We start from the raw sequence: 23,236 nt of genomic DNA, 5'->3' as shown, positions 1-23,236 counted from the left end.
TATATATATCTTGATCTATAAGTAGTAAAAGCCTAAAACCAAAGATTATGGACTATGGCATGACTTAGCTGTTTTTACCTAAAATTAACCTGTAGCAACAAAAGCCCTATTAATTCAGTTTAGAGAAGTACACTAATGAGTCCACCCTATAACAGCACCTTCCTGTGAGGACATCTTAATGAAGTTAAGATAAAACAAAAAAATAATGTTCTATAATTTCTTTTTTTTGTTAGAGATTTTATGTATTTATTTGACAGAGAAAGCACAAACAGGGGGAGCGGCAGGTAGAGGGAGAGGGAGAAGCAAGCTCCCCACTGAGCAGAGCCCGACATGGGGCTCGATTCCAGGGCCCCAGGATCATGACCTGGGCCAAAGGCAGATGCTCAGCCAACTGAGCCACCCAGGCAACCTGATGTTCTATAATTTCTATATCCTCTATAGATTCTATCTATCTTATACATGCATAAAATCACAGATAATACAGAAGAAATTAGTAAGACTGCCTGACCCAGGAGGCAGAGTGAGAAGGAATATGAAAGTACACTAAGGGGTAGGGAGTCTATGATTTCACATCCTCTTAGTTTAAAAAAAGTTGGAACATGCAAAAATAATTTTCTTATGTGAATGCTAATTATAAACTGATATCTATAAAATATCTTATTTTTTTAAAGATTTTATTTAATTGAGGGGCGCCTAGGTGGCTTAGTTGCTAAGCATCTGCCTTTGGCTCAGGGCGTGATCCCAGAGTCCTGGGATCGAGCCCCACATTGGGCTCCTCCTCTGGGAGCCTGCTTCTTCCTCTCCCACGCCCCCTGCTTGTGTTCCCTCTCTTGCTGGCTGTCTCTCTGTCAAATAAATAAATAAAATCTTTAAAAAAAAAAAAGATTTTATTTATTTGAGAGAGAGAGAGAGTATGAGAGGGGAAAGGATCAGAGGGAGAAGCAGACTCCCTGCTGAGCTGGGAGCCCAATGTGGGACTTGACCCCAGGACTCCGGGATCATAACCTGAGCTGAATGCAGTCACTTAACCAACTGAGCCATCCAGGTGCCCCTATAAAATATTTTATTTGGGGGGTTGCCTGGGTGGTTCAGTCAGCTAAGCATCTGACTCTTGATCTCAACTCAGGTTTTGATCTTGGGGTCGTGAGTTTAAGCCCTGCATTAAGCAGGCCTAGCGTGGACCCTACTTTAAATACAGAGAGAGAGAGAGAGAGAGAGAGAAAGAAAGAAAGTAAGTTTGTTTTAATTTACATATATATTTTTGGTAAACTAAGAGAAAAATGAAAACAATATGGTCAAGTAACATATACTATACAAAGATGGCAATGTTGCCAAAACTTAACTGTGAGCTGGCTGGGAGTACCACCATACAATAGCCTGAAATAATCTTATGGAAATCAAAATGTGGTATAAAAAAGCCAGTCTGGGGTGAAAATAAATGTGTGTTTCAAGATGTAATGTAAAAAGTATTAATAAGCTGCAATGAGAAATCTCCCAAGTTCAAAAAAAATAATAGTCATATCCAAACACAATATGTAAAGGGAAGGAATCTTCTTTCTCAGTTACCTCAGTACACTTTACAGTCTTCTCATCGGTTTCAAAATCTGCTTCCAGTTTTATTTTTTCACTTGGAAATCCTTGTAATGATATTCCATCCACTGAACTAATAACACTACAGAATAAAACATAATACAGTAGTATCATTAGTACCAAAATGTTTTCTATGAAATGAATTATTAGATTTGAACAAATAAGGAGAAAATATATGAAAACTATGTATTTATAGCACTAAAATAACTCAGTTACATACAAAATAATTAAAACTATAGTCCATTCATTTACCAAGATTTCTTGATTGTGTAGTAAATTATATCTACTCTTTCATATCCCCAATTCAGACCTGAGGTTTAAAATGCCTTAGCTTCCTAGCAGAAAAGCTATCTCCTGAATTTTAAAAACTTTATCTTGGAATCCCTCAGCATTAGCCCTCTCTTTTCTTCTTTACTCCAGATCCTTTAACCAATCTCCAAAAAAGAAAGAAAATAGTAATTGAAAAGGAGTGTCAGTAATATTCTATAAGACCTCTAATGTATATATTATTAAATTCAGTTGCTGTATTTACAGTGAATCAATAAAATACAGACTAAACATCCAAAGGGAATCCTTTACTTACTTCACAAAAAAGGGATGAAACAACAGAAAAAGTACATTGCCTTTCACAACCTTGACATAAAGGTCACACTGCTACACAATGCACATTTTATCACTGTCCCCTGCCAAAATGACCACACTTTAATAGTTTATAGCATCCTGGCCAAGAAAATACACATAAGGCTGGTTAGGTACATGTTTGAAAAAAACAGACTACATTTATTAGTGTATAAACACTTTAATTGTATAATTCTATATTTACTCATAAAATGTTTAATTTGTTAGCAGGATAGTTTTATCATTCCCCCTCCATCAAATCAATTATATTTTAGTAACAAAAAATTCTTACCCTTTGTTTCCTTTTTCTTCAGAATCCACCCAGCAGATATCCACATATTCTCTTAGGTCTACAGCATCAACTTTCCCACATGTAATTTTAAAGTCTTTTTGTTCTCGTAGAGCAAGCCGCAAGCCATCCATAGTCTCTGGCGTTATTTGTACCATTAAGCCATCTAATAATGAGGTATGTTTCACATTCCTTTTATTAAATATCAATTTATATGTCTAATCCATAAAATTTGCTATCAAAATATGTTCTGCCTAAGATATAAGTTTTACATCATGAGTTAAATAATCTTAATGATTGTTTTCTACTAGGAAATATGAAAAATATTTCAAAGTTAAGGATTCTCTTTTTTAAAGAAAACAGTTAAATAATGGCGAGATTTTTCATTACGAACTGTAATGAAATTACTGATGCCACACTGCTGTTTTGTAACAACCAGCTGTAAAACTAGACAAAATGTATGGGGCAATTGTTTTCAGGTACTGAACAAGAGGAAGTGCAATACTGTGATTCCTAGAGGAAAACTCAACAGGTAAGCCTACAACTGCTCAGGCTCTTTGCTTCAAGACAATTTCTGCATGGTGACCCATTAAACTACCATGGCCACACTGGGCTGAGAAATCAGAGATAAGTTTGGGGAAGCCTGGAATCTGGGGTCAAGACACTGAAGAGGTTGGGGCGCCTGGGTGGCACAGCGGTTAAGCGTCTGCCTTCTGCTCAGGGCGTGATCCCGGCGTTATGGAATCGAGCCCCACATCAGGCTCCTCCGCTATGAGCCTGCTTCTTCCTCTCCCACTCCCCTTGCTTGTGTTTCCTCTCTCGCTGACTGTCTCTATCTCTGTCAAATAAATAAATAAAATCTTTAAAAAAAAAAAAAAAAAAAAAGACACTGAAGAGGAAGGCACCAGAAGACTGTATATAAGGGTCCCTTTGAATCCTTGCACTAGAATTGGGGACACGTTAATAGAGTAAAACTAGATGAGGCCGAAGAGAGAATGGCTATTAGAATTGGGAACAGAACAGAGATACTAGAAATCAAGCAATGCTGGGGGATATTGACAGTCTGGACCAACCACGGTAGAGAGACCTTACAAGCACCTCACTAATTTATACTGTGGCAAAGCAAAAACAAAGCCCTTATAAAATCTGTAGGCAAAATGGATTTAGAGAATGAGCCCTGTCAGACTGTAAACACCTTAGGAGTTCCACAGATCCATCTGTTAACAAAGTGAAAAATACACACTACACAAGCTCAACATGATATGCCATGAAAATGCCTGCTTAAACATAAATAAGCCTTCTTCAGAAAAAGCTAATAGAATCTAAGTCTCTAAAACATATTAACAATGACAAATACATAATCAAAAATTACCAGAGAGAACTAAAGAAAATGTGAGCCTCTATAAAACTGAAACCAACCATGAGACGGATAGCCAAGACAGTGGATTAAATATACACGTACTTTGAAACATCTATTCTAAAATATATTCAAAGACCTAAAGCAAAACATTCAAAAAATGAAAAGCAAATACGGGCTAAATGAATAAACAGATTTTAAAACTCTTAACAGAGATATAGAAACTGAAAAAACCCAAAGGGAAATTCTAGAACTGAAAAGTATAACCTGAAATTGAAACCTCAATGGATAGGCTTAATAGCAGATTGAAGACGACAAGAAAAAGACTCAGAGAACATGAAGAAAGGTCAATAAAAATTTTCCAATCTCAAGAACCTAGAAAGGGACGCCTGGGTGGCTCAGTCAGTTAAGTGTCTGCCTTCAGCTCAGGTCATGATCCCAGGGTCCTGGGATCAAGTCCCACATAAGGTTCCTTGCGCAGTGGGGAGCCTGCTTCTCCCTCTCCCTGCCCCTCTGGCTCTTATGCACGCTCTCTGAGACTAATAAATAAATAAAATCTTTAAATAAATAAAGAACCAAGAGAAAAATGATTGAAGAAAAATAAACAGAACATCAAGGACCCAAGGAATGGTATAAAACAGATATATCTATAAATACAAACACAGATATACATATGCATATATACATATATAAATATATAGATATCTCCCAGAAGAAAAAGACTGGGATATAAAAAAATTAATAATGGTAAGAAATTCCCCAAATCTGATGAAAATATTGACACACATAGAAGCTCCATAAATACCAAGCAGGAGAAATACAAAGAAAACCACATTAAGGCATATCACAGTAAAACTGGTGAAAACCAAAGATAAAGAGGATATCTTGAAAACCGACTGGAGAAAAGTGCACATTAAATACAGGGAAAGAAATGTAAAAAATTATACTGAATTCATTAGAAACAACGGAGGCTAAAAGATGAGATGACATCTTTAAGGAAAATAAAAACTTTCAAAGAATTCTACATCTAGATGTACATCCTTCAAAACTAAGAATGAAATAAGGACAGCTTCAGATAAATGAAAGCCAGCCAACTTATATTACAAAAAATTCTTCTGACTTCTTGTATTTGCGCCAACATATAAAGAGCCTGGAAGTTGTCACTCCCATCCTCACAACAAGACAAATGTTGAACAAATTGAAAATGAACAACTCTTAGATCAGGGAACTGAGGTCCTAGGGCAAACTCACTCTCTCTCCCCAAAATAATAAAATCTTTAAAAAAAAAAAAACCTGACAAAAATATGTCACTACAATGACACATTTACTAAAAAAAAAAAAAAAAAAAAAAAAAAAAAAAGATTTTATTTATTTATTAGAGAGAGCAAGCACACGAACAAGGGTTAGGGGCAGAAGGAGAGAGAGGGAGGAGCAGACTCCCTGCTGACTAGGGGAGCCTGACACAGGGCTTGATCCCAGGACCCTAAGATCTGAGCTGAAGGCAGATGCTTAACCGACTAAGCCACCCAGGTGCCCCAGCAAATTATTTTAAATAAGAGTTCAGAAGTGTAGCTGATAGATGTATAGAAATCAATGAATTTCTATACATCAAAATAGATAAAAATTTTAATTTAAAAAGATACATTTACATCAGCAATAAAATCTATGTTACAGAAATAAATCAAAAGATATGTGGGGCGTATGGGTGGCTCAGTTGGTTAAGCATCAGACTCTTGATTTCGGCTCAGGTAATGATCTCAAGGTTGTGGGATCAAGCCCAGAGTCAGGCTCCATGCTTGGCTGGGAGTCTGCTTGGGATTCTTCTCTCTCTCTCCCCCTCTCCCCCTCCCCCCCACCTCTCTCTCTCTCAAATAAATAAATCTTTAAAAGAAAAGATATGTAAGATCTATACAAAAACTACAAAATTCTATTTTTTGAAGATTCTATTTTTAAGTAATCTCTACACCAAGCATGGGGCTCGAACCCACAACCCTGAGATCAAGAGTCTCATTCTCTACTGACTGAGTCAGCCAGGTACCCTACAAAATTTTACTGAAAGACACTGAACATTTTCTAAATTAAGGATAGCCTATTTTTATGGATAGGAACACTGAGAATGGAAAATATGCCAGTTTTTCTCAAAATTAAACTAGTGATTTAATGCAATTCCAATAAAAATTCCCATGGACCATTTAGAACCTGGTAAGTTGATCCTAAAATTAATATGGAAAATCAAAAGGCTGAGAGTGGCCAAGGCACTACTGAAAAAAGGAATAAAGTATGTGTGTGGCATCAGAGATGGGAAGACTTCCTATAAAGCTATGTCTGAGATAGTATGGAGGATGACATTAATGAAAAAGCAGACTTAAGAATCTCCAAAAATACTCTCCTCCAAAAGAACAATGAAACAGTAAGAAGAAACTTTTTTAGTTTCTTTGGAAATTAACCAAAGGCTTGCAGCAATCTGGGGAGTATTCATTTAAGAAAAATGGCTGGATCTTCATAAGAACAGCAAGCTTTGTTCTTCGTGTCATTTTAACTTTCCTATTCCCATCCCCTCCTCTCTAGCTCAGTGGAAACCTTAAAAACCAACAGCCTGGTAGCCACTGGAAACGGCAAAAGGAGGCTGGAGCTCCTTCAAAGCCTCATTATCAGAGAATTATCATTTTTTTAATGTCGAGTACTTTGCCCAGTGCAAAAAGTTTTTTCTCAGGGAGCATCTGTGAAAAACAATTCGAAGCCAATGATTAACATCTCAGCTACCTGTGGCCGCAGATAACAAGCAAACAATAGGCCAACCAAACACTTAAAAGGAAAAGTTGGGGAATGAGATGTCCATTTGGACTCTGAAAAAGTCTAACATATTTCTGGGAATTTAGAAGGCCACACACATGTACAATCCTGTATGCATACTGAGGGTGGCTGCATGCTAAAGAAATGCCCTAAGCTCTCACCTCACACTGACTTTTAGGCTCTGTACAGGCAGGAAGTGCAGGTTATGGCAGAGTTGTTATACTTAACGTAGACCCAAATATTGACCATGTTCTACTTCTTGAGCTGGGTAATGATTTCATGTAAGTTTGTGGTACTGTGCTTTGTAACTGACATATGTTCTTTTGTAAGTATCAAATATATTTTAAAAGGAAATGGTAAACATCTTTACATTCAAACAATCCTAAAGATGAAACTCATACCTTCAACTATGCTGGACTTAGCAAGAAATCCTGAAGATGTTTTTAGGGCTCCATTGAATACCACAAAACTTGCACCTGTCACTGATAAGAAAAATACATTTATGTTTTAACTTACCTTTTTTTAATGCTGTTTGGTATTTGTTAAATGTATAATGTGGAGCATGGCATATTTAAGTATTTGATAAATGCCATGCCCATATCACTTATATTAGAAAGCTAATAAAAAAACAAACTAAACCAAATTAAGATAAAATATTGCATAAAGAATATTTAATGTTTGTATATAATAACTGATAGCTATTATACTACTTAAAATGTTTGTGTCTGTGTCAGTGGGAGTATGGGAAATTGGGAAATCAAATATCCACCACTGGTAAGAGCATAAATCTGAGCAATCTCCATGGAAGACAACTTATTAATTACCTATTAAAATTATAAATACATATATCCTTTGACACACCAATTCTACAACCAGGAATTGCACATATACAAGGTTATTCATAGTACATTTTTATAAATAACCAAGAATTGGTAACAACTATGTCCATTAATGAGACATTAAATGATGTATACATATAAAGTGGAAAGTTACAGAGAAGGCAAGTTCTTTTATACTAACAGAATCATCTCCAAGGTGTGTTAAAAGAAAAAGCAAGGTGCAGAATGGAACATATGTTATGACTTGTTTAAAAAAGTGGAAGAAATTTGCTAAAAATTTAAAAATTTTTTAAAAATAAAAATTAAAAAGTGGAAGAAAGATGTGTGTGTGTTTGCTTAAATATACATGCAAGCAAAAATGTTTCTCAAAGGATATACAAAAAACTGATAACACTGGTTTGGTTGCCTGTGGGGAAGAGAAGAGAAGAGGGTAGCCTTGGGGTCAAGGGAGGAAAGGAGATTTCACACTGTAGATACCTATACCTTTCAAATTTTATAATACATATACAACAAACAAATATTAAATAGTTGCTACATTTTAATAACAAAAGTACTAATGACATATTAAGTAAAAAAAATACAAAACTGTAAATATCCACTATAAAACCATCTATTTAATAGATATATACTAATATAAGAAGGAAACATATTAAAATGTCCACAATGGCCATATCTTGGCACTTTTTTTCCTTTTACTACTTTTTAAAACATATTTTCCAAACTTACCAAGTAAGTATACATTACCTTTATAATCAGAGGCTGCTAATTTTATTAGCGGCCAGAATGTCGGACTATTTTAAATATGTTATTTTAAAATGTATCAATTTTATGAAATACTCACTTCCATTTGTTAGGCCCTCTGCTGCAAGGATTTGGCAATCACAGTAGTCACTGAGGCCATTCAGCCAGAACTGAGAGTAATGTCACTCACATATGCTACTCCACCATCTTTACCATTTCTATATCCCCAGCCACTTACAGTTTTATAAATCATTCTTCATCCTTATCCAGACTGTACTCCCCTAAGAGGAGTTGGAGCAGAGAGCAAACAAAGGTGACAAACACCTCATTCCAGAGAGAAATTACTGAAAATAAGATTCAACACCATATGGGATAAATTAAACCTGAAGTATCAAAATAAATACAGTGTTTCAAGTCTTTAAACCTAATGTAGCCCAAGAAAAAAAATACAAATTAGAAGCAATTTTTAATCTGTTGGCATAGCTAAAATTTTAAATCATATTGTATTATTACCATCAATTCAGCAAATAAGTAAAATATATATATACTTCCCCTTTAAAAGGAATTCCATTTATTGAGGTAGTTTTATAGATCAATACTAGGAACCAACACTTACCTTTTCTAGGATGGCCAGTGGCACTGTTGGCCTGTGTTTGATAAATGCCATCATTCTGTATACAGACTAGGTGAGAATCTGCTTCAGTACTAAAACTAGCTCCAATGCTAATGACATGCTCATTAGAAGAATTTATAACCTTCATTACCTGGGAAAAAACAACACTCATTTAGAAACACTACTAACATGTTATGTCTGTTTTAGTTACAGTCATTCAAAGGGCCACATTTCTGACCAGCTTCATAATTATCAAGCTTTGGTCTGGACAACTCCCTGAGAATGTGATGGAAACAAATGTTTTAAGTTAAAATCACCTCAATTAATAGATAAAACAGTGAAGAAAAAGTTTAAAAAACAGTATTAAACAAATCCATTAGAAAACAAATCTAAAATTTCAAAAATATTTTTGCCATTATGTATTAGACAGTCCGATTCAAAACAAATTTAACACACTTTTAAAGATATGTTCAATAATTATCTTCAAAATCTGCATGAAGAAATTAGACTTACATCATTATATTTTTTCCGAGGTATTTTTATGCAGCTCTTCCCCATTTCCATATGAATCAATAGCTGATCTATATTATGCAAGGTGTACTGGTAATTTCGAAGGTCCTACATATAAAATAATGACATTTCCATAAACATTAAACTATCCATAAGCATTTTACCCATTCATTAAATCCTTTTTAAGAGTATCCATCATTTTAAGACTTGTGATACATTAACTATCAAATTGCCATCCAGAAAGCAGTACCAACTGAAAAAAACCAACTAATCCTTCCAACTACTCCACAACAGTAATAAAGAATATCATTCTCAGAAAGAATTCTGTAGTATTTGGGGATGATCTCCTCTTTCTAATTGCAGATCTTCCAAAATAGGTCTTCAAAGTAAACATGTATAAATAAAAGTAAGTCCACTGAAATACTTTTCTATGGTTACAGATAAAACAATTACAGAAAAAAGAGGTGGAAAGGAACTTGAGATTATCTAATCCAATTCTTCCTATTACAAATGAGGAAACCTGGGCCACAATTTGCTCAAAATCACCAAACTGACTGACTTAATATACTAACACTTTTGCTAACTCTTCAACAACTGCGTAGATCTCACATTACCTACATGTGAAAGCACTGCAGCAGAACAAATCAAAAGACAATTACAATCAGGTACACATATATTAGGAGATTTGTTCTAAAAAGCAATTCATTAAAAACAGAGCCCATTTCTGCTAAATAAATTAAGATATATTATAAATGAACTTTCATTATACCAAAAATGCCGAATTAAAATAGGAAAATATAAATATGTAAAATATGCTAAATAAAAATTTAAAATAACAACATAAAAATACTTAATAGTTTGATTACTCACAACAAGTAAGTTCATAATGGTGTGTCCTATTTCTCCAAAGAGAGGTTTTCGGCCTCTAACACTCGTTAGAGGAGCAGGATATGCTATACACAAGAAAGAAAAACTGGTTACTGTCAATAAAAACCCAAAAAAAGTCTTGAATTTATTACTTTTAATTCTCATTTCTCAAACATTATGGATAAATACTACCCAATCAGTTCTTTGGGGAAAGTGAGAGAGACATTAACCCCATAGTGTGTATCTATTGGATGTTACACTGAACTGTAAACTTTACATACACTATCTTATCTAGGCCCTAAAACAACCAGTAAGGCAAATATGTCTACGCCTACTTTAATAATGGGAAAGTAGAGACATATAGATTAATAAACTTGCTTATGGTGACTAAGTTAATAAACAGTGAAACAGATTTGAAATTTAAGCTTGCTTGATTCCAAAGCATTTCATCTTTTCATTATAGATGTTGTTTCCACAAAAGGATAATGACAGGAAAATTATAGTAACGGGATAGAACCCTATAAAGTTCTGATAATTTAAAGAGAATTTTTAAAGAGAAATATGAAGAACTCAAAAATTTTAAGGCATGTATAATTAATGTTCAGTTGTGCAAATTTATAGATGGTAATAAACTTTTATAGTTCTTGGGTCAGCCTGATAAAAGGGGCACACAGAGTCAGAGAAGTCAGTGCAGAGAACTAGAAGGAACATGGAGTCTATCACCTAACTACTTTTCTCTTTCTTTAGGGCACTATACATATTATTCACCAAAAAGGAAAAGATATTTGGTTGGCAATGCAGCAGAGATCCTGGAAAAAAAGGAAGGTAGGACATTTCTATAATGATAAAAAGCAGAAACCTTTTTAACCTTCAGTTCTCAGCCTAGGTCAGTAAGCAAACAAACCTCTCTCATACCTTTTACACTAATAAATGTCCTTAAAACTCTAAGAAAATGTATTACCTGACATCTATTTTTAAAATTTAAGTCAGAGTAACTCACATCTTTGTTATTACCAACATATTTTTTAGTGTTTTGTTTTGTTTTTTAAAGATTATTTATTTGAGAGAGAGAGAGAGCACAAGCAGCGGGGAAGAGCAGAGGAAGAGGCAGACTCCCTGCTGAGCAAGGAGCCCGACATGGGGCTTGATTCCAGGACCCCAAGATCACGACCAGAGCCGAAGGCTGATGCTTAACTGACCAAGCCACCCAGGCACCCCTATTTTTGAGTTTTTATTTTAAAAGGACAACTATGTTATTTAGAGGACAGAGGGTGCAGACTGGAAAAAAAACATAGGACATTAGTGGTAAAAGACATTAAAATGATAAGATACGATTAAGATAAATGATGCCTTTTACTCCATCTTTTATGAATGAGGGAACATCCTTTACAACTTGATTGAGGTAATTTATTTGAAACAGTATTTTCAAAAGGTTATGACTTAGAAAGACATTCTGTTTCAGAGTTATAAAGGACCTCATACAACAGTGAATGGTATTCCAAATGGTCTCAATGTAAGTCTAGATAATCTAATTTCAGACCATTATTTTCAATCTTTAATCTTGGGACTTTAACTTTTGCCATTAAATCTTCCATACATACATTATCTCTAACAAACACATATACACACACATCACATTTCCAAGTTTGTATCTAGAGGCATGGCCAACAATAACATCAAAATGTCAGTATATCTAAAATTCAACATTACCCAATGAATTCAGAAATAGCTAAGACTAATTAATTTCTATGTACAGGTTTCCTCCCAACCAAAAGTCTGCTTTATACCACTTTGCTTTTACAAAAGACCTGTGTTAGTAACTATTTTCACCAACTGAAAGAAATAAGAAACAGATTTTTTGTGTTTATGAAAGGGTACTGGTTGGGGTGCCTGGGTGGCACAGTCAGCTGAGCATTCAGCTCTTGGTTTCAGCTCACGTCGTGATCTCATGGGTCTTGAGATGGAGTCCCGCATCTGACTCCATGATCAGTGCAGAGTATGCTTGTGTTCCTCTCTCTGCCCCTCACCTTCTCAAATAAATAAATCTTTAAACAACAACAAAAAAGAAATGGTAATGGTTTCTTTGCTTTATGCCATTTTGGCATACAAAACGTTTCACAGGAATGTTCTACTTTCGGATAGTGGGAAAAACCTGTATAATTCGTGATTTTTATCTTCATCATCACTAAACAGCTATCATAGCTTTGCAGCTCCAACTCCTGTGATCTTTTGAGAAGTCCCAGAAATTGCTCCATGATTTTCCTTCTTTGTGTGTGAGAAAATCTAGAAGTGATACCAATATACTGGCCAAACTTATAAATTATATGTTCCATAATGACTTAAGATTATATATTGACCTAACTTTCCATAAAAATAGCATTCAAATATTTATAGCAGAGACAAAATATCAGGCTGAATGGATGAAACACTTGAGGCAAAATAAACTTTTCTAAGCTCTGTAGTTTACACAGTAAAAAACCTGAGATGAAATTAAAATTTTGATACTTTTTACACAACAGTATCACATATTTAAATCCTAAATGGTGGGCTACCCGGGTGGCTCAATTGTTAAGCATCCAACTCTTGGTTTCAGCTCAGGTCATGATCTCAGGGTTGTGAAATCTAGCCCAGAGCTGGGCTCCACGCTCAGTGGGGAGTCTGCTTCAGATTCTCTGTCTCCCTCTGCCCCTCCCTTGGCTTCCATGCACTGCCCCCTCCCTTCTCTCTAAAATTAACAAATCTCAAAAAAAAAAAACCAAAAAACCCTAAATGGTAAAAACCTCCCCCACAAAATCAAAGAGTTTGATAAATTTGCCAAAGAGAGAGATTTATATCTTTCACTGAATTTGTCCACTTTGAAATATTTTATAAATTTTATAAATCCCCTCCATTTAATTTTCCTCCAAGAAAATACCTATTTAATTCTATTGGAATCAAATGCCTAAAACTTCATTAGATATACTTTACATGTAATAAATAAATAATTTCTTGAAAAAACTCAAGGATAAAGGGTGGGAATTCAAAAATTTTAACATTAAAAATGATTTCAACTTAGAAATAACCATACATAAACTGGGACCATTATTTCACAATCCTTTGTGTTTGGCTTTATGATGTACACAAATTCAGAGGGAAAATCATTTACCATCATAACAAAATGAACTCCCTACATACATGCTTTTAAGAAAACTTCTCAATGTTTTCTATATTTGGTTCTGAGATGTAAAAACAAAATTTTTTAAGGTAAGTTAATATAATTATGAACATCAAGAAACTTCATGACATACCAAGGTTGTCTAAACAATCATTTGGTAGTAGAGGAGGGCTGTCTTGGAATTTTGAAAGTATATCAAAACAAAAGTAGTCCCCTTAAATCAATTAAACATCGATTTTAATGATATCCCTGAAATTCTTATTTTACATTTACTACATCTGAATCTATATGATTTAACTTATTATTCTAAAACTTACCTTTATATTCTGCACCCAGTCTCAACATTAAGCGCATAGGAAAAACCTTTGCCCAGGGAATCTCTAGCTTCTGAATAAGAATTCCACAAAGAAAAGGATTACTTGGTAACAGGAGATCATCAAGTTTCTGAAAAGTAGGTGTAATAAACAGAAATCCTCCATGATCCTTACTACTGAGAAAACTCTCAGTAAAAGTAATATTGTCCAAGTTTTCTATGTATTTTCCTGGAAATAAAATCATTAATAAAAAGAATTTAAGTAGTTTTAAAAGGCATTCTGAGTCTGAATGTTGCAGTATAAACTTTCTTAAATAACAGCAATGTGGATTTTTTTTTTTCTTATTTCCACACTTAAAGAAGCATCTATTGAATAACTTGTGTGCACAAAGCTCAGTTATTCCTGGAGGTTGGGAATTGTGAATAAAAATTTGAAAATGTTTCTAACCATAGGTGGTTTTAAATTTTTCTCTTTACTGCATGACCATGTGAAAATTCATCATGTCTCCCCCAGTCTTACACAGATAGGTATATAGACACGTATAAAATCAAGAAGGCAAATCTATTTCCATTTTTAAAATTAAAAAACTGTGTAAAAACACTAATCACATAAAATGCTAGATTTAAGGAGACTGAAAATGATGACTAAGATCTTTTAAGAAATTAGCAATCTCTTCACAAAATAAATCTTTAGTACAGTTAGCATAGCCAAAAGCATAAATGCCTTTAATTAATTTACCCCCCCCCCCGAACAGTTCAAAATAAAATGCTATACCTTTTAGAGCATCCTTATAGATGGTGATAAATAGTTTGAAGATGTCCTTTGGAATAGTATCTTCATTTGGCAAACATAATAACAGAATAATAATTTCTGCCTGTCCCAAGCCATGCAGTCCATTGGTTGAGAAGTACCAGTATTTGTCTGAGGAATCTTAAGTGATAAAAGCATATAACTATGAATGTCAACTTCTGTTAACCAAAGAAACTAATATAGTTGTCCTTTGCATGAAGCACAACTTTTCACATTTCTTATTTTCCCAGTTCTCCTCACAAAAAAAAATTTAAATTGAATTGTGTGAGATTAATGCAAAAAAGAGAAAGGATGAAAAACTATCTTATGGAGTCAATTAATAAATAACACTAAAATAAAAATAAAAGATACACTAATATGCTGAAATGTAGTGGGTAAGAATCAAGTTTGTTTCAGAGAATGAAACGCTGAAAGATTCATTGATGAGTACTGAGGATTATTTACTTCCTTACTTTTAATTAGGTCACATGTCACTTACTTTAAAACTATCTTTATTGCTACTAAATCAAGATTCTTGCTTAATTAGCAAGTTTTAATTTATCTAAAAGCTGTATGAAATACAGTCAATTGTATGCTGAACATCAGGTATAGCTAGGAGCCCATATCCTTAACCTAGGACTAAATGAAGAACACTAGTAAAAATCTTTAAGGTTTTAAGTCCCACTGAATATAAATTTGCAAAATCTATATTCATATGTGGCTGACAAATCAACATCCAATGCTGCTTACTTTTCATGGTTGCCAGTCAAAATTTAATTAATTTCAGAAATCCTACACACCAATTAGGCAAAGAAAGATCAATCATTACTTACAAAATACTAACTTGACATTCACCAGTAGATTAGCATTTAGGACAAATGTAACAGGACGAAAACTTTTCCCTTCAAGAAGCAAAATGATCTGCTCATGAGATGGGTGTTCCTCTACTACAGGCACTAAATCATGAAAGTAATATATTAGTTAGAATATGACTTCCTGTTAAATATGCTTGCAATAAAAAAAAGATTTATAAATCCATCAATGGCTTGATCAAAATTTAATAACAAAAGCAAATCCATTTCATAAAAATCAGTTAATACCCTGCACAACTATTACATACTCATTTTTACTTTTCTACTTACCTAAAGGTACTAACACTGTAATACATATAAATCCTGATATATTATATATAGTATATATGCAAATATGTTGATTAAATAGCATATTTATACAATTTTAGCCCTGTACAATTTTAAAACAAGCATTTTTGTAAATTAGATTCTAGACTGCCAGCCACTCCATAAATTCTGAACTTTGCAACTCTTAAAGTAGTCTAGACTCAGGCTGTACATACCACTTGCTGCCATATGCCCTATGTCACTGACCAAATGTCAAAAAAAGATCTTGACAATCAACAGGAAAATATGTATGGCATGTGAAGTATAGGGCTTAAGGTATTTCTGCCACTATAGCTAGGTTCATGAAATAGCTCCCAGTGACAGAACAAAGATCCCAACTTCATTCCCCTATATTATCATGCACAGAACATAATCATTTCAGGTTGAGGGATGCAGCAAGGGTGACAAGGCTGTATTCCTAAGGAACTACTCTGAGGTGGGAGCTAGCCAGAATCTCCAGCTTGGAAAGGACCTTAGAGATCAAATAAGTTCTCATCTTTTACATAGGAAACTGAAGCCCAAAGAGATTCAATCACATGCTTCAAGTCACAGGTGTATTAAGTAGATGAGAAACTAAAATTCCTAGCTTTGCTGTCCAATCCAATACTCTCTTCATCAGGCACTTTGCTCCTTCAAAAAAAAAAAAAAAAAAAAGGTATGGAGTGGGGACGCTGAGAAAAAAATGATATGGAGTTAAAACTCTAATACAATGGAAATATGTTCAGGATTAAAAGTGTACGAATTTCCCTGTCAAACTAAACTTTTGCCTCATTCTAAATTAGGAACTCAAGATGAGATAAATGAGTCATATTCATTCAACTCAAAAGTTCAGATCTTTTCAGAATTTGGTTTCACATAACAAGACTTTTTGTAAACTAAAGATACCAAACTGTAGTACATATTTCAACCAAATTGTCTCAGCTTAAAATATGCATTTCATACATCACAAAATTCACCAATACATTCTTTCAAAAAAAAAAAAAAAAAAAAGGAAGGAAGGAAGAAAACCCTCTTTTTTAAATTTAAATAACTATTATCCTACCTGATCCCTTTTCTCCAGATGCAACCAGAAGAGGGGGCAAACTGTCCTCATCATTAGGTAGAAGACTAATCTTATTGCAAACATTCTTGTCAATACCACACAGTAACCTATAATCTGAAGTACTAGCAACAGGTAAATTGCTGTGAACTAAGACACCAGTAGGACTAGGTGGTCCCTCAACTTCTGCAAAAACGTCATCATTTAGTGTAAAAGAACAAGAAGTAGGTAACCGCTCGCTTCCTGTGTTTATAGGCAGTTTTTCCGCAGATGGAACCTGAGAAATAGGACTCCGAATTATCTCATTTCTTGTAATATCTCCTATCTCATTGTTTGCTTTTTCCGCTGTAGTAGAATGGGCATGATCCACTGTGTTTACTGTCTGTAAGATATGGAATTAAAAAGAAAAAAACCATCAGTTCATATTCTCTGTTCAACTGTGAAATGTTGATCTCTATAGCCAAAGATACCTTTTTAATAAGAATAAACAAAACCAAGATGGCCTCAGGAACTCTTCAAAAGCCAAATTTGCCAAGAAACAGTACCATTTTGTTCCTTTAAATTCAGAAGAGTAAGGTTGAGCTTTACCATATCATATACTTGAGTAGGTCTTAATGACTTAAAAGGAGGCAAGGAGAACTTCAGTATCCTGTATACCATATCACACAGTAAGCAAACGAAGTTTAACCCAACTCCCCTTCTGACAACAGCCAAAAAGCCTTGAATCAGGAAAGGTAGCAAGGGACAGATCAGGGGGCAAGGCAGGAAGGGGAATGGTTAGGAAGCAGAGTGGTAGGTGTATTCCTCAATAGTAACCACTAATAAACACTTCAAGCCAGCTTCAATAAAGCCCCTTTCTTTTTAAACTGGCCAAACCTGAGTTAGTATTAAATGAGAAGTATTTATGAACTCAAGTAAAACTTATTAGACTGTTTAGAACTTTCATTTTGTTAAAATATCAATTGAGGGGGGCGCCTGGGTGGCACAGCGGTTAAGTGTCTGCCTTTGGCTCAGGGCGTGATCCCGGCGATCTGGGATCGAGACCCACATCAGGCTCCTCCGCTGTGAGCCTGCTTCTTCCTCTCCCACTCCCCCTGCTTGTGTTCCCTCTCTCGCTGGCTGTCTCTATCTCTGTCGAATAAATAAATAAAATCTTTAAAAAAAAAAAATATCAATTGAGGGTAGGTGCTTGTGGTAATTAGGGCTATTTATAAATTCTAGCTCATGAACCCTGAAAAACAGCATACGTTTATATGGTATGTGAAACAGAGCAGGATACATACCGATCTTGTCTAGTGTATACACCCAGGATAAACCAGGTAACTGGCACAGAGTAGATGCTCAATAAATATCTGTTTACTGAATAAAAGCATTCCCGTTTCATGTATGAATACTTGCTTCTATGAATATTTTGCTACTTTACAATGAAAGTTCTTAGTGGGCTGGGATTCTGTATTACATATCTTTTATTTAACATTTAGCACATTTGTGTAAATGCAAACATAAATACCACTATCAGATACTTTACTGAATGTTTGAAAATCATTAAACAAATATTAGTCTAAATTAAATTACTAAATCTCAGTTCTATTTCCATATACCAGGGGTTCTTAAAATGTGGGTCAAGGTTCTCTGAGGTCCCCAAGACCCTTTCAGGGAGTCAGTGAGGTCTGAGGATTTTCTTCATATAATTTACCCAAAAACAACATATCACAACAGACTCAGTGTAGAAGCAGACATGAGAATCTTTTATTAAGCCAGACATCAAAGTATTTTGCAAAAATGTAAAACAATGTTATTCCTCTCACTAAACTGTTTTAAAATGTCTCATAAATTATTTCTATTAATAAACATTAATTTTTAAATTAATTTTTAATTTTTTCCTCAATTTTAATTTAATTAATTAAATGGATTTATTTATTTTTTTTTTTTTTTAAGTAGGCTCCATGCCCAGCATGGAGCCCAATGCAGGGCTGGAACTCACGACCCTGAGATCAAGACCTGAGCTGAGATCAAGAGTTGGACACTCAACCAACTGAGCCACCTAGGCACCCCACACAATTTTAATATAGTAATTATTACTAGGTATAACCCACATAATCTATAGCTCTTTCAAGTTCTCAATAACTTCTAAGAGCATAAAAGGGTCCTGAGACCAGTAAGTTTGAGAATCATTACCCTAAACTGACATTAAAAAAGGTAAAATCTAAAATACATTCACTACATCATATATTTGTCATTTTAGGAAGCTCACAGCATTAAAAAAAAAAAAGTACTCTAATAATCACACTACAAAATATACTTAAAATAAAATGTTATTAAATCAACAAATCATTCTTTAGATTCCTTACCAAGGGCATATCAGGTAAGAGAGGACTCATGTCTTCAGAGCATTTTTTACTTCCAGATGATAATTTTGTTGTATCTGCAACTTCACCATTGGGCAGTATACCATCTGCAAACCATACTCTCTTCTGTTCTTTGGAGCATAATCCTAGAATCAGTTAAAAAGTAAAGCACTTGAATTTGGTCTACTGCAAGGATTTAATACTAAATCAACTCAGAAATGTTTTCAAAACCTTTTTGCTATCCACTGACAAGATCTGCCTTCTCAGGGCTGCAAAGGCCTAGAGAAGCGGCCTTTTGTGATTCATCTAGCCGGAATGGAAGTCTTTTCCCAATTTATACAAAAGGCAGGAGTAACTCTAGGAATCACATACGCAGAAAAAGAGTGGACAGGAGAGGTTATATCTTTAAGACACTGGGAGCAGATTTAAAGCCTGTACTACTAGTGAGTGAAGAATGAATAAAATTTAAAGACTACGGCACAAGGTGGAAAAATGTAGACCGGAGCATGACAGATAAGCAAAAAAAACATGCAAAGAACAGAAAGAAGTATAAAAAGTCTAAAAAAGTAAACAGGATCACTTGTTCATCAGAGGTCATTTTATTAAAATTCTTTATTTAAAATAGGTCATTTCTTATTTTTAATGTACTTAATAAGAGAAGCATGATATTTTTTGTTCTTATAACGTGGATATTGAACTTTATTAATATTTTCCTCCCAAATTTGGAGGAAATAACTAGATATCAGCATAAATATGTGTTCTCTTTTGTTACAAAGCATCCACAGAGGAAGGTTATGAAAACAGCTGCCAGACGGTTTTAGGACAATATAAAAATCAAAGGATCAACATCTACCTTCCAGAATATAATACAGATAAACATTGAGAAAATTGGAATTACATACAATTTTTGCAATATAGGTAGACATACTAAGTAAGGTATCTTTCATATATTTGCAATACTTTTATAATTTAGTAATTTGGATGTCGATGTAAGAGAACATGCCACTATTTTTAAAGCATATTTGTTCATTTTAGAGCTGTAACATACAACCATATATGCTGAATCTCCTTACCTAAGTTATAATGACAAACAGAAAATAGTATATTGAGATAAACTGAAATCCAAAGTAATTATCAGAAGTATCTGAATCTGTTTTTAACTGACATTTACAGTTATTTTTTAGCAAGATAGAGACTAATTGTTTGTATTTAAAAATGTCCACAGGCTTGGGGTGCTTGTGTGGCTCAGTCATTTAAGCAGCCAACTCTTGGTTTTGGCTCAGGTCATGATCTCAGGGGCCTGAGATCAAGCCCACTTTGGGCTCCACACCTAGAAGGGCATCTGCTTCAGGATTCTCTCTCTCTCTCTCTGGCCGTACCCTGCTTGCTCACTCTCTCACTCTCTAAAATAAATAAATAAATCTTAAAAAAAAAAAAAAAGTACACAAGCTTTACTACAACAGATTAAAAAAAAAAGGACAGAGAGCCCCAAAATTTTTAAATAGACTTAAAAAAAACATATTTATTATGGTAAACTATACATTTAAAAACCGATTTTTAAAGAAAGGGAGGCATGCCAGTTATTTACCTATTGTCTCTCAAACTCAAGCCCACCCTTCTATAAGGTTCTCTTTGATGCTGGGCCAAAGTCTAGAAAGTGCAACTTTCAGACCCCTTTGCTGGTTGGCTCTAGTCACATTCTGCCAATAGCATTGGTGGGAGACTGGAAGGTAGGAAGAGAAAGAATTCTGTTTCTAGTTCCTGCTAGGATCCTTGCAGCAGCAGTACCACCAGATATAGGTGCATGCCCTGTGATTTGCAGTACTCTGAAAAAGACTTGTCTGGAATACTCCTTCATTAAACTGAACACCAGTCCTATGAAGCGCCTTGATGGTTCCAGCATTTGCTATTTGGTGTTCTTCCAGAAATCACACCAGTCACACCCTGAATCCCAGGTCTGAGAACCAAACACCTCTTAGTACTTCTGAACTGAGTTCTAGAATATTGCCTTTCACCTTTCATTACTCCAACCCTAGGAGTAGCGGTTGTTTCCTGTAGTTAGTAATCTGAGTCACTTGAACACACCTCTTTTGCTCTTCTAACCTTCTAACACACATACGTATCAGCTCCCTGTACCAAATTCCTTCTGATATTTAGTCTGGTCTCTCTGTCCTCACTAAATCTTATCAAACTAGAAATTCCATTAAAAAATTATCTCCAGTCTAAGACATAGCATTTTCTTCCATTTACCTTCAACATTTGGTTGTTTAAGTGCTGAGATCGGTAAAGTTGTAGGTGAAGGTATACTGGATGTTTGAGTCTCCTGAAGAGGCTGGATGGTGGCACATTCATCAGAATGATTAGATTTAAGATTAGAACCAGTTGGACTCATCATCCTTTCAAAAGCCTGAGCTAGAAATATGAAAAAATATTAAAATATTAAAATACTTTTGAGCTTCAAAGCAAATTATAAGTTACCTATTTTTCAAGTTGTGAGGAGAAAGAAATCAACGGCTAAGCAAGAAAAAGCAGTGGCACTTGGCAAAGATAATGTCCTTACTCCAGTTGGCAGCACTCCACTTCAGTATAAGCTACCAATTACTTATTTCAATATTATATTTAGCATATGTTTATCTACTAAGTAACTGTTATTTAATATGACTGTCTTTGTTTTTGTCTTGTACCCCTATAAGTCTATTTTCAACACAGTTCAGAGTGATTCCCTTAAGACATAAACCCTATCACATCCTTCCTCTGTTTAGAATTTTTTAATGGCTTCCCAAGAGGAGTGAAGATTTCAGTTGTTAAAGTGGCTCACAAAACCCTACATAATCTATATCCCTACCTCCTCCGCCTTCCCACTTAGCTCTCTCTGACCTCATCTCTCACTACTATCCCACCTGTTCATTATGATCCAGCCATCTAGGCCTCCTGGTTCTTCAACAAGTCAAGCAAGCACTCTCCTAGCACAATCTTTGCTCTCGCTGTTCTCTGTTTTGACTGTTCTTCCCATAAACACTCACATAGTTTTATTCTCTCACTTCAGGTCTCTGCTCACATGTTATATTATCATAAAGCCTAACTCTGCCTACCATTAAAAAATACTATCTCTTGCCACCAATCTGTTACTATCTATCTCTCTTATACCCTCTTACTTTAATTTAGGATATTATCACCATCTGGTATTCTCTTTGCTTACTGTCCACCTCTCCCCGCATTCCTAAGCTCCATGAAATAAAAAGCTCCATAAGAACAGGAATATATTCTGTCCATAGCTGGAGCTCCAACATGCAAAATAGTGCTTGAATATTGCTGAATGATTTTTCATCCAAATGACATGGAACAGCACTGGTAGCTCTCCCCTCATCCTTTCTCCAAACCAATCTGCTATAGATATTGCCACTGCTAAAGTAATCTTCCTCAAGTGCCACTGAATGGCACTGAATGATAGCACTCTCATGAAATGGCTCCAACTCACCAAATAAAATCTATACATCTTACTCCTGGTTTTGAGTAATACCCAACTTGCCCCTAATGGCACTCACATGCAGGCTTCCCTGAAACTTATACAGTCTCAGCACAACTTCCTCATTATCCATAATCTCTAATTAAACTATTCTTTTAATCCTTCATGGAATTTGTCTTACAACTCTTGAGCCATCTTTCTCATCTTATTTAATAACATTATTTTAAATGATCACTTCTACCATCTTCAACCCTAAGGTTGATATTAAAATAACTTGTGTTTGTTTTTTTGTGGTATACAAATTAGTGTTAAATAGACCATAAGTGATAATACATGCTATAAGATATCATAACACAATAAATAAAACAGATAACTAGATAACCAAATTCATTCCAAGATATTTTCTTTAATAAACCAAAGCACGATCTCAACATCCTACTGAGTCTTTTTAATGACTGTATTTTCTCCTCTCCTGGAAACTTACAGTCAAAATGTTTTAATGTTCACCCAAAAATCTGACCTGTCAACTCAAATAATGTTTCAAATCATCATGGCTATTTATTTTTCAAGTGGGGAGAGAGAATTGTGTGGGAACTTGCTCTCATATTTCTGAGTTCTAGCAGGTTGTCTGGCTAACAGCCCCAGCAGGCTTCTAAGCTACTGAAACAGCACAGGAAAAAACAAAACTATAAAGTCTTAAACTAACCTCTTCATACACAATGTTGGTAAGA

General features: G+C 34.8%; 1 protein-coding gene across 6 annotated transcripts in view; it reads right to left on the bottom strand.

The window, feature by feature from the left end:
- The window catches only part of ZFYVE16 (zinc finger FYVE-type containing 16), a 47,897-nt gene that overhangs the window by 5,035 nt on the left and 19,626 nt on the right, over nucleotides 1-23,236 (bottom strand). For all 6 annotated transcript variants that reach the window (XM_026498714.4, XM_044384090.3, XM_026498715.4 and 3 more), the window contains 12 exons: nucleotides 21,290-21,451; nucleotides 19,043-19,185; nucleotides 16,695-17,073; nucleotides 15,308-15,430; nucleotides 14,460-14,615; nucleotides 13,689-13,913; nucleotides 10,221-10,303; nucleotides 9,354-9,458; nucleotides 8,844-8,991; nucleotides 7,049-7,129; nucleotides 2,501-2,663; nucleotides 1,567-1,672 (listed from right to left, as the gene is read on the bottom strand). In XM_026498714.4, the coding sequence (XP_026354499.3) occupies nucleotides 1,567-1,672; nucleotides 2,501-2,663; nucleotides 7,049-7,129; nucleotides 8,844-8,991; nucleotides 9,354-9,458; nucleotides 10,221-10,303; nucleotides 13,689-13,913; nucleotides 14,460-14,615; nucleotides 15,308-15,430; nucleotides 16,695-17,073; nucleotides 19,043-19,185; nucleotides 21,290-21,451 (1,874 nt within the window). The remainder of the gene's footprint in view (nucleotides 1-1,566; nucleotides 1,673-2,500; nucleotides 2,664-7,048; nucleotides 7,130-8,843; nucleotides 8,992-9,353; nucleotides 9,459-10,220; nucleotides 10,304-13,688; nucleotides 13,914-14,459; nucleotides 14,616-15,307; nucleotides 15,431-16,694; nucleotides 17,074-19,042; nucleotides 19,186-21,289; nucleotides 21,452-23,236) is intronic.

Source organism: Ursus arctos, unplaced genomic scaffold (genome assembly GCF_023065955.2).
Source record: "Ursus arctos isolate Adak ecotype North America unplaced genomic scaffold, UrsArc2.0 scaffold_5, whole genome shotgun sequence".
In the NCBI taxonomy this organism is placed as follows: domain Eukaryota; kingdom Metazoa; phylum Chordata; class Mammalia; order Carnivora; family Ursidae; genus Ursus; species Ursus arctos.
This window is presented reverse-complemented; position numbering and strand designations above follow the sequence as displayed.